The 11,985-nt window shown below is 41.4% G+C and overlaps 1 protein-coding gene across 5 annotated transcripts in view; it reads left to right on the top strand.

Annotated features, from left to right (window-relative positions):
- Positions 1-11,563, top strand: part of dock8 (dedicator of cytokinesis 8) — a 52,633-nt gene extending 41,070 nt beyond the window's left edge. For 4 of the 5 annotated variants that reach the window (XM_005918974.3, XM_042219490.1, XM_005918973.3 and 1 more), the window contains 12 exons: positions 2,073-2,231; positions 2,343-2,443; positions 3,557-3,749; positions 4,329-4,472; positions 4,783-4,914; positions 5,204-5,338; positions 5,765-5,854; positions 6,624-6,860; positions 6,966-7,109; positions 8,176-8,282; positions 10,220-10,390; positions 11,472-11,563. In XM_005918974.3, the coding sequence (XP_005919036.1) occupies positions 2,073-2,231; positions 2,343-2,443; positions 3,557-3,749; positions 4,329-4,472; positions 4,783-4,914; positions 5,204-5,338; positions 5,765-5,854; positions 6,624-6,860; positions 6,966-7,109; positions 8,176-8,282; positions 10,220-10,390; positions 11,472-11,523 (1,665 nt within the window). In that variant the 3' untranslated portion in view covers positions 11,524-11,563. Of the gene's footprint in view, positions 1-2,072; positions 2,232-2,342; positions 2,444-3,556; positions 3,750-4,328; positions 4,473-4,782; positions 4,915-5,203; positions 5,339-5,764; positions 5,855-6,623; positions 6,861-6,965; positions 7,110-8,175; positions 8,283-10,219; positions 10,437-11,471 lie in introns of all 5 variants that reach the window. The other variant, XM_005918975.3, reaches the window with a different exon arrangement.
- Positions 11,564-11,985: the final 422 nt, after the last annotated feature.

The following is an 11,985-nucleotide window of genomic DNA, read 5'->3' on the forward strand; positions in this document are numbered from 1 at the left end:
TATTTATGTGTTCTAGTGAGCAGTAAGGATGCATAGGAACGTCCACAAATCAAGAACTAGCCACGCACGACCCTTTTTAAGCTTTCAGAAAAAAATGCTTTTATATCACTTTGAGCTGAAGTGCTCACACAAGTTCAGAATTGCTTTTTATACATGTTCACATGAAGACACACAGAAGCAGGGAGTCACACAGATCTTATCCTATCTTCTGCTCTCTTCCCCTTCTGCTCAGCTTTAATGTCTTTTCCGTGTCTATTTTAAGCGTGCAGCAAGAAAGTTTCTGCTGAAGGATGTGTCTCTAAGTGGAAAGCAGAGAGATATGTCACTGTCTGCCTCCCCATGTTCCAACCTCTCTATAACTAATGACAGCAACTCTGTGTGTGTATTAACTGTGCGTGATTCACTGCATATGTGCATGTGAATGTGTAAGTATTTGTGCCGAAAGACAGGAAAGGAGGAAAGTCATGACAGAGTCGGGGAAGTGTTGGTAACGGAGGTGAAGCAATGATAGGAGGGAATGAAAAGGACATGATTGAGAAAAGACAGATATGAAGGAAGGGAGGCAGAGGCTAGAGTATCTTCTTTCATTCTCCACGCTGGTTCGATAACTGCTGTTGCAGTCGATATTTCCTGTGTTTACAGTCTGTACACTTTAATGAAAGTCAGACTCCAGCCCGCACAGCACATGCACGCCCATGCACACACGCACAGCATCTCCAGTTTAAATAAAGTATTTCTCCTTTGCATGTCCCAGCGTATGTTTGTTTATGTGCTGTATACAGAGGGAGCTGTGATCTGAATTAGCGTAGCAGCCGAATGACTCATTGATGCAGAACTTACTCCCTACCTCTTTCATTGTTTATGTTTTTATCCCGTGATCTCCCCTCGTCATGTTCTCAGTCTGTCGTGACACTTTTCCCCTCCCTTGTTATTTTAGTTAATTTTAGACTGCTTTAAAAAGACAAAGAAAAAAAAAAAGACAACTGCAGCCTTTTCCCCCCTCACAAAACAGATAAATGTTGCTAAAACCGGCCCATTTATGGAGAGGTTAAAATGAGAACAAGAGGAAAAGGGGGCAGATGAGAAATACAATTACAAAGAAGGACAAAGAGGGTTATTTGTTGACTTAAGCTATCATTTAGGCTACTTCTCCGTACTTTTCTCTCATACGCACACACATGCACACACTGAGTTAGAGGGCAGTGATGGGTGGTTAGGCTCTGGCTCCATGCTCAGTTGAACAGAATGGGGCCGTAGAGATGATCCATGGGTGATTATGTCTCTGCTAATGGGAGATCATTTCCCGCTTAGCTGGTCATGCTGGAGATAGATGGGACTTCACACATACACGACCACATTCTCTCTCACACATACACACGGTCCTCTCTGCAGAAGATGGAAGGGTGTTTGTCACACCTGTTTTCTTGGACAGGTAGTGTGAAGGATGGAGAGACGAGGATAGGATAGGGAGGGGAGGGGAGCGGGAGGGGGGGGAAACAGGGAGACTTTTGTGCAATCAGTATTTGCTCATGCTTGCTAATGGGGACTATTAATTCTTTCCAAGCGCATAGCAAAATATGTGCTGTAGCTCACTCATTGTGCTATTAAATGGTGATAACAAGAAAATGTTTCCAAAGACAAACTGCATATTATTAGGTATTACAGTGTAGTGGTTTACACAAGCAAAAAATCCCCATTTAGTCCCAGGAGGAGACGCATATCCCTTAGGGGTTGCTTCAGGAAGGGCATCCGGTGTTTACAAAAAAAATAAAAAAATCCACCTACCTCCTGCGGTGACCTCTTGTGAGTAAGGGAGCAGCCAGAAATGGCGTTTCCTTCTTAACTGTTGTAAAAAATGTTAGCGGTTTATTTTTTCCATGCAACTTGAAGGCAAAATGTAATCTTGCAGTTCCTGTTATGTTCTGTTCTGTTTTGTCACCAGTACTTCCCCTGCATGCTATAGAATAACTATGGAGAAAAAAGGTTTAATATTCTGGTCTGTGGAAATCCAATATACACTTACAAACAGTGCAAAGCGTTAAACACATATTCACTGCGGTCTCTTCTGTCAGAATTTCTCGAGAGTCAAGATGCAGGTCACCATGTCTCTGGCCTCGCTGGTGGGCAAGTCTTCAGACTTCCAGGAGGAGTACTTAAGACGCTCTCTGCGCACCATCCTGGCCTATGCAGAGGAGGACACTGAGATGCAGAATACTCAGCTTCCCTCCCAGGTATAAAGTTATACGCACAGTCACACAGTTGAGCAGTTGCATTACTGATTTTGATTCATAACCTTAAGCCTGCTTTTCGATGTATGTCTGGGGGTTTTTTTCTTTTTACAGGTGGATGAGCTTCTAAGAAACCTGAACAGTATTTTATCCGACACAGTGAAGATGAGGGAGTTTCAGGAAGATCCTGAAATGCTCATGGACCTCATGTACAGGTAAGAAACCAAAAGCATCTGGTGTAAAAGGCATTCACTTGGTTTCTGTCTGTCTTCAGTGTCTTCCTCTTTGCATCCTACTCTATCATCATTTTCTCATCACTCTGTGGCTTCTCTCTGTGTTTCACCACTGTTTCCTATTTCTCTGTGGCCTGGATGTTTTGCCTCTATTTGCTGCCCTCGCTATGGTAACCATGTGGTAGCAGTTTAGTCTTCTGATCTGGCTTTGTGTATATGCAAATGCAAACAGTATGTGTGTCCGAGCGTGCATGCGTGTGAGAGAACACGAAGGGGAAACACTGAGACAGAGGTCATGTATGTACTTTTGGTTATTTTGGCACTTCAGCGTGCTTTGCTGTCACCTATGGTCATTTATCATGCACCTTTCTATTTACTTTTTGGTCTCGGTCACATGGCAAGTCTCTCGTAGCTTTACAGACTGACCTGCTAGCTTTACACATATACCTCCAAGCTTTCTAGCACACATAGGTCATTGATGAGCAAAACATGTGGTCACCAGATGCTTGAATTAATTTGTAAATTTTGTAGGGTGATTTGCAAACATAAATAAATAAATAAATAAATAAACAGTGTTTTAGATTTAGTCTTCTTCTGTTTAGTCGATAATTTTCCGTTCTTCTCAAAAACAGGAAATTGTGTTCAGCGTTCATGTTCCCCATAAAACACAATAACCCACTAATGTTGCTGTGCTCACTCTCATGCTCACATTTTATTTTGAGATATTTGTCTTTCACACATTGGCATTTATTTATATCTGTGCCACAGTTAAACTGATATTGCTTAAGACTATTATTTGATCTCCTTTTATGTAGTGTATTACACAAAAGTCATTATTTTCATACAGTGCATTCATTTCCAACTTTTCTTTTTCTCTATTTGATTTCAAAATATTTTGACATAAATGCAGTCATTAAAATACACAGTTTATGCAGAACCTTATCTGCAGTGAGCCCATATCATTAACTACCACTTTTGCACTTGTTTGTCCAGCATGTGACGGTTTTCTGATACGAGACTTTGATCTCAGATAGGCTTTTACCAGATGAATTAGGGGGGAAAATGATCCCTTCTCCCACTCCCATATCTCTCCAGGATAGCGAAAGGCTACCAGACGTCTCCTGACCTCCGCCTGACCTGGCTGCAGAACATGGCAGAGAAGCACAACAACAGGAAGTGTTACACGGAGTCTGCAATGTGTCTGGTGCACGCTGCCGCCCTGGTGGCTGAGTACCTCAGCATGCTGGAGGATCACAAGTACCTGCCTGTTGGCAGTGTCACCTTTCAGGTAGACCACACAAACATATACATACAGAAATAACAAGGAGATAATACATTTTTAGGACTGAAACACAGGAACATAAAATAAGCAGTCTTCATTTGTTTATTATGGCTGTTGGTTGTTCTGTTGAATGAAGGCAAACCTTCAAGTGCACAGCAAGAAAATCTCACATCTCCCCGTGGATTGCTTCCATATTTGGTTGTGTGTGTCCAGAGGGGGGAGCTGTACACTCATAACGTCAACATGTAAATATGATCCCCTGGTATATCTGCTTAACGCCGTGTCTTTGAAGATGAAGAGGAGAATAAAAAGCAAATGTGCTCCCGTGGGAAGATGGGAACAGCCTGTTTCCCTCATCTGAAAACAAACAGTTATAACAGTCAGAAAGTTGATTATGTTATCGATGAGCTGTGTTATACACAAGACCTCTGTGCTCAGGACAGTCTAACCTGCAGCAAGCCACTGATTGGATGGTCATTAAACGAGTTCCATTTCTCACCGCAGGACATCTTATTTTAAGCCGTGTTATTGATCATGTGATTAGCGGGGCTAAATGAGTGATTAGCTGACGGATCTTCTCCTCAGAATATCTCCCCCAATGTGCTGGAGGAGTCTGCGGTGTCGGACGACATCCTGTCCCCGGATGAGGATGGGGTGTGCTCAGGTCGCTACTTCACGGAGAGCGGCCTGGTGGGATTGCTGGAGCAGGCTGCTGAGCTCTTCAGCAATGTGAGACCATAAAACTGCACTAGTATTTGTGATATTTATGTTTAGTGCTAACATAAAAAACCTGTAATGATTTTTTTTATCAAGGTTGGAGTAATTACTTTATAAAATTAGTATTATTAATGTGTTTTGTTTTGTTTTTTTAAGCGGTAAATATCTACTTTGTTAATGCTAAAAAAAAAAAGCCAGCCTTTAAGGATGCTGTATAACTGAAACAGAGAAAATCTTTGCACTTTAACAATAAATGTTTATATTTTCTTAAAATATACTATACTCTGTGCTAAACAGCAGCTATGGCTGTCTTTCCCATCAGGGTGGTCTCTATGAGGCAGTAAATGAGGTCTACAAGATCATCATACCAATCCTAGAGGCACATAGAGATTTCAGAAAACTGGCGTCAACACATGACAAACTTCAGAGAGCCTTTGATAACATCATTCAGAAGGTAATGACAGAGGAGGTGCTGTGTCATTTATTTAGTTAAAGTGAAAATAAGAAAGATCGTAAGATGCTGTAGATAAAACATTTTAAAAATCATTTTGGTACATGTTCTTATTCAGTATTTAAATATGTGTTTTAAACATCCTTGAAAACAAAAAACTGCTGCAAATTTATTTTTGGCTTTTAATAAAACCTTCAAAGTCTTCTTTATAATTTAAAAAATCCACAAAGGATAATTGACACAACAGAAATATCTGATTACTATTTATTTGAGTGTGTTTTCTTCCCTCCAGGGACATAAGAGGATGTTTGGAACTTATTTCCGAGTGGGCTTTTATGGGGCCAAGTTTGGTGATCTGGATGAACGGGAATTCATCTACAAGGAGCCTGGGATCACACATCTGCCCGAGATATCACACAGGCTGGAGGTATGTAAGAGGAAAATGTGTGCATGTGTAGGTATGAAATAAAGGATATGGTGCCTGGCTGGACTGGTGAGATCTGACGCCTGAGGCTTTAAGTGAGCAGAACGACAGAGTGAAAGATTCACAAATTGTACTTCAGTTTTGATGACATTTAGAGCGCCTGAAAGCTATCATTTGCATGCTAAAAGGTGAAAAGAGGAAAAAAAAGAAAGTAGTGGATGCATTGTCAGCTGCACTTGAGTCAAATTAGTGAATCAGTTCACGTTTAGTGTATTTCATGCTTTCGAGTGTTCTTTTAATGCTTTTTATTCTTTAAGGAGTAGCCTCCAATCGCAATTTGTATTTGAGTAAAAATGATTCTGCACTTTTTAAAGACCATATATTATGAACTGTACTGTATATTAACGACACAATTTCTTGCACTCCTAGAACTTCTACAGTCAGTGCTTTGGAGATGACACACTGGTGATGATTAAGGACTCTACGCCAGTGGACAGAAAACAGCTCAACCCCAATAAGGTGAGTAACTGTTATGCCAAACAATCAACTGGTAAATGTTAATCTCTCAATGATCAAATACTAATTTTAGTAGCAAAAATCTCCCCTGAGGGCATTTTTTGCCAGGCTTGTAGTTGTGACACCTGTAAGGACACTGCACTGTGTATTTCTACAATATTGTTTCTCCAAAACTCTAAAACTGCAGTGGTATATCTATAGCAGCGTTTCTGCACTCGAGGGTTTGCTCCACTTTCTAAAATTGCTAGGCAAGACCGAAAGCGTCGTGATACATGAATGACAGGTTCCTCTCCTGCAGCCAAGCAGCCCGGAAACTAGCATGACTGCTCATTTGCAACCTTTCTCTTATGTTATTAAAATAGTTCAAGGAATTACAAACACTGAAAACGTTCGAGGTCCTAGAAAAGCCAGTCAGTTGTTGAATTGTCTTCATTTGAGATCAACAATGTGTAGATTAAAGATTCATCTGGAGTTTTCAGAGGCATCGACTCAAGCTGGACAGATCTGATTTGCATAAACTGGCCCAAATTTATGCAAATGACAAGTGGGAACTCAATTCCCTGTGTTTTAAACAGCAGCACAATGCAACCAGAATGCACTGCACGTAGACTATCAGCGAGAAATTATGGATTCTTTGGACACATACCAGAGTTTGCTTTATTAGATATAAAAACAGACAATAAAACGCAGCTAAAGGCACACGTTCCTTAATCACGATAAGATGCTATTTTCATGAATAATAACTTAAGAAAACACTACCATTCCTCTCTAGGCGTATATCCAGATCACTTATGTGGAACCCTTCTTTGACGACTATGAGATGAAAGACCGACTGACAAACTTTGAGAAGAACTTTAACCTGCGGCGCTTCATGTACACCACACCCTTCACCAAGAGTGGGCGACCTCGGGGTGAACTCAATGAACAGTACAAGAGAAAGACCATCCTCACCACCATGCATGCTTTCCCCTATGTCAAGACCCGCATCAATGTCATTCAGAAAGAGGAGGTAAGTGCTGAATACACCTGGTGTGGAACACCTAGCAGCTATAACAGCAGCTATCACAGCTGCAGCAATACCCGTTGGCTATATTTACTCGTCTTGTATTTCCAGTTTGACTTGACGCCTATCGAGGTGGCCATAGAGGACATGCAGAAGAAGACCAGAGAGCTCGCGGTTGCCACACACAGAGAACAACCCGATGCTAAGATGTTACAGATGCTGCTACAGGGCTCTGTGGGAGCCACTGTTAACCAGGTAATGAGAATTTGGGGCCGTTCGGTAAATAAAGGCAGCGATGCCATTTTGCACTACTGTGTGTCTTCTCCTGTTATAGCAGAAATGATTGCGCTTAACCAAATGACAGCTGTTCTTCTTAAATGACACTTTCTATCATACATGATGTGATGGGGAAAATAACAGAGTGATTTACCTCCTATTTATTCTACCACATTTACAGTTTCCATTGTAGTCAAGGAGTGCAGGTGGGAGACATGGCAGTGATCACACATCAAAGCCCTCACCCCATCCGCAACCCTAATCCTTCCTTTGCTTTTCTCCTGATTTAGTTAAAACGTCAATTCAGGGCCCCTCTTCCTTTCATGTATCCGCTGCATGGCGTGCTGCACCGGAGGTCTCTTTGATCTGATAGCTTCCAGGTCCTGCCAGCATGGTGAATGTCGGTGTAATGACGAAGCAAGCTCTAGCGTCTCTGCTCGCCTTACTCTTTATCTTCCAGTGTCTAATCTGACAGGTCCCTTGCTCCAACCTGATGGTTGTATACATAACGCTAATGCTCTGCAGCTCAGTAAACATATAACTCTTGACTGTAATCAGTGCAAGAGGCCGGGTTTCTGTGTGCGGGTCGGCAGCTCAGACCCAGGGCTGAGGCCCGGGCCCACTGCATTTATGATTCTAATCAGAGCTGTTTAACTGCAGATACTGTGCGAGCGCGCTGCGGTTTTATGATGAATATAAGTTAGGATAACAAGATCTCATACTGGGCAAATGGGAGCCAAATGGAGAATGTATGCAGGGTTAGCAGTGACATTAGCTATACAGGAGGTAATCACAGCAGCTCCTTTCCTGATGGCTTCCTCGTGTTTTCAGTTCAGAATCGTAGCTCTTAGCTGCGTTTAGCCATTCAGGTAGTTGGTCATTTCCCCCAGTATGAATGAGGGGCTTTCTTATTCCTCCTTTGTTCACTTGCTGTCAAAACGCTTCCTCTCTTTCCTTCCTCCAGCCCCTCTTTGCTTTCTCTTTCTTCATCTCTCTGCTTCTTTGTTTTTGCTGATTGCCTTGTATCTCCGCCCCCTGTTTGTAGGGCCCGTTGGAGGTGGCCCAGGTCTTCTTGAATGAGATCCCAGCGGACCCAAAGCTCTTCCGTCACCACAACAAACTGCGCCTGTGTTTCAAAGAATTTATAATGAGGTAAGACGCTATCAAAGAATCACCACCTACTGACAAAGGGTGAATAAATGGTGGTGAACAATGGGCACTGACTCAAGAGATTGAAGTATACAACAACATGTCAAAGAGATTTTCTTAGTAGGAAATGGAATGTATTTGTGAGATGTGACTTGGAAAGAGTGAAAGTCTTCTCCAGGATCTATATGCCTCTATTGTTGCCTGCGTAGGAAGATAAAAGTGCGCCACAAAGAAGTGAGAGTGATGGAGACTGATATCCTGCTGTTTAAACAGCCTGTCAGTCAAGATGAAGAGACTGAAGTGATAATCACAACTACATTTCCAACCAGATCACAGTTTAAATGAAGCAAAGAAGTAGGAGTAATGTGAACAATTATATATTATTTACACATTGAGACTATTTCCACTAAGCTGTTATTCTTCTAGCTAACTCTAGATTCATTATCACCAATAGTTTTAAAATATTTTCAATGATCACGACATAATTTGAACCATCATGCCCTACACGCTGCAGTGAGTCATGATAATTTTGTGCCGAGATTGTGTCATATCTGCACGTTGCAAAGTATTGGTGCGTGTGCTTGAGTTTGTTTGCTTTCATCTCATGGTTATTTGTTGTTTGCTTCCAAAAAGTGGTGTCTTTCATTTTCTAACCTTCATATTACTTTCCACCTGCCTTAAATGTTACAAACAGATTTGCTGTAATTTCCGGAAGGTTTATTTTCTTTCCTAAATCCAGGTAAACAGGACTCACGGAACGCCAATCTTCTCAGCAGTCGCATTCTAATAAATCCACTTAGGAAAGCATTATTTTCTAAGCTGGTCATCTTGTAATATTTAGTGTTGTATTATGTAGCTACATGAACTTCAAAGTATTTTTAAATGAGTTCTGTGGAGCTAAAAATTTAAAGAGAGGTTTCGGGGGATTTGTTGTTTCCTGGATTTGCTGATGTCCCACTCTGCCACATGCTCTGGTGTTGTTGCTGTCTAGTCCCATCCTGCATTTATAGATTTAGATCCTGTACACGCAGTAATGGTTAAAGAAGCCCATAGGTTTTTCTTGTTTTGTTTTGTTTTTTTGTTTTCAATTCAGAAACCTAAACAGCCAAGCATATTTTCTTTTTTTCTTTTTTTCTTTTTTTTCACAAACGGCGCTCACTTTGCAAATCATAAAACAAAATGAAGATGCCAAATGCTCATCTGAAGAGCTGTCTAAATAAGCCAAGCATTCAGATAAAGAGCTATACACCACCAGAAAATCCTGCACTCTTGTGAACTGTCATTAATGCTCATTACCCTGCTTATTTACTGTATACTGTTACACGACATTGCAGCTTCCATATTAACTTCATTAAAGGCTAAAAGATAAACATGTGTTTGCAATCATCCCCTTCCCTTGATTTCCTGCAGACTGCCCTGTATGTTGGCCATTATACATATCGTGATAGAGTACTGTGGGTGCAACCCAGACTTGCCCTCTACTTGCACTTCAACTTAGACCCATTGTTCCCCCCCCCCCATTATAACAGAACATTGTCCCCTTCCCAGCACATGAGAAAAGAGGGGTTTAGAGTTCTTGCTTCTGCTGCTACTGTGATTTAAATCAGACTCTGGATCGTTTGCATCGTAGCTCACATTCTAGCAGCGTTACTTGACAAAGCCAAATAGGTGGTCCCTGCAGTAGAGTATAAATTTGAGCTTATTTAGAGTTCTGGTTTGCAAAGGATTCAAATTCTGGTCAAGCAGTTACAGGACGGTGCTTGGCATACACAAGCACAGTGACTTGTAAAAAGATTGTTTCGTTTCATATTTTTGAAGCTCTTCTTGAGGTTACTGTATAATGATGATAATAATTTAAAAAAACAAAAAGCTTGAGGGGAAAACTCGATTCTTTTTTTCATTACAGCCAATGAACTTGCATGCCACTTTCTGTCCTGCAGGTGCGGTGAAGCAGTGGAGAAGAATAAGCACCTGATTGCATCAGATCAGAAGGAGTACCAGCAGGAGCTGAAGAAGAACTACAACCGCCTAAGAGAGAACCTAAGGCCAATGCTCGAGAGGAAGATTCCCGAACTCTATAAACCCATCATCAGGCCTCGGCTGGAGAACAGGTAAACAGAGCCACCGCACCAGACGGCTTTGACAAGGGAAACGGAGGTGAGAAACACACATTGATCATTTTATCAGGCTGTGTCATCACTGAACCAAAGGGGAAGAGAGAATGAATTGATTACGTTTTTTCTAAATCAGACATCATGAGTGAGGATGCCTTTGACTGACAAACCAAGGACACTTCATGCTCAAACAATAGAGTCTTGTGGCTTAGTCACATTACAGTGAAAATACTGTAAGGCCTTCTTTGTAACTAGGAAAAATCAATGGTTGCACGGTGACTGCAGTGAACAAAACTGCGTTCGTTGCAATTAAATTGAAACTGTTGGGGTCTCCAACCACTGTTTCCCAGTATGACTGTAGCATTATTAATCACAGTCAAACTGTTTATCACCTGTTTTACTACAACACTAATAACTGAGATGATGCACTCCACCCAAAAGGGGTTCCACGGGTCAAATATGAAGCGAGCAGCATGGGTCACGATCGGGTTGTTTTTTTTTTCGCAACCAGAAGAGTCACCCCCGTTTGAAAGAATGCATTAATGCATTTTGGTTTTGCCTTTAATTATAACTGGCAATTTCTATTTATTTTTAGATACAACATGGATATGATTTCAGTAGGGTTACTTAATATTAGGAAGCTATTAAACTAGAATATATAAATATAACCGTGTTGTTGCTGGTTTTGTTTACTGCTATACACGTAACCACAGATGCATCGATTTATCTCCATAGTTTTTAAAAAGAGAGGGAAAAAAATATTACAAGTTGTGATAACTGTGATAACTGTTATATCTTTCATGTAATTATCTTATATGTGTCAGTGTCTAACACCCGAGCCTCGGTAAAAGAACACTAGCTAGTTGGTGTTGTGGAAAAAATATCTGCTGCTCTCGCTATTATCTGGTAGAAATTTATGGTTAAGATTCAGGGTGTTTTTAGGTTGTGGGAAGTAAATGATTACCTTACATCTACGCACCTTCGCCTACTCACCATGACTGTTCCACCTCTTCTTACTCATAATCATTTATTATCTTTTGTTTCTGTTTCCCCTCCCTCGTCCGTTGTCTTCTCACAGGGATTCCTTCAAACGTCTAAGTTTCCGCAGAACTCAGGAGGAAAACTCCTGAGTGCTTCAGACAGGATGAGGAGGCTGTCACACAAGTGAGAGAAAAAGAGAAGATAAGATGAAAGAAGAGAGGGGGGGGGAACAAGAAAAGGAACAGCAGGAGCAGTACGCCGTGTCAACAATGGAAGACTCGCGGTTTCTCAGTGATCTGGCAATGTGTATTTATGTTGGCTGCGTGTTCACTTTTATGATGTCAGGCTGTTTGTCAGAGGAGGGTAAGGCGAGTGAGCACATACAAAAATGGATGATGGGGTGGGAATCACCGGCAAAGTGTAGCTTATTGAGCATTTCACTGTAAAATCTTCAGTTGCTGTGTTAATTTCCATTTTTGGATAACTTCAAGTCCTCAAAATGCTGCAAACACTTCCTCTGGGTCAGTAAACTAGCTCTCTTAGGTCCTTACTAATCCCAGGCCTGGTGTGTGTGTGTGTGTGTGTGTGTGTGTGTGTGTGTGTGTGTGTGT

Source organism: Haplochromis burtoni, unplaced genomic scaffold (assembly GCF_018398535.1).
Source record: "Haplochromis burtoni strain Fernald_Lab_line unplaced genomic scaffold, NCSU_Asbu1 Contig_34, whole genome shotgun sequence".
Classification (NCBI taxonomy): Eukaryota; Metazoa; Chordata; class Actinopteri; order Cichliformes; family Cichlidae; genus Haplochromis; species Haplochromis burtoni.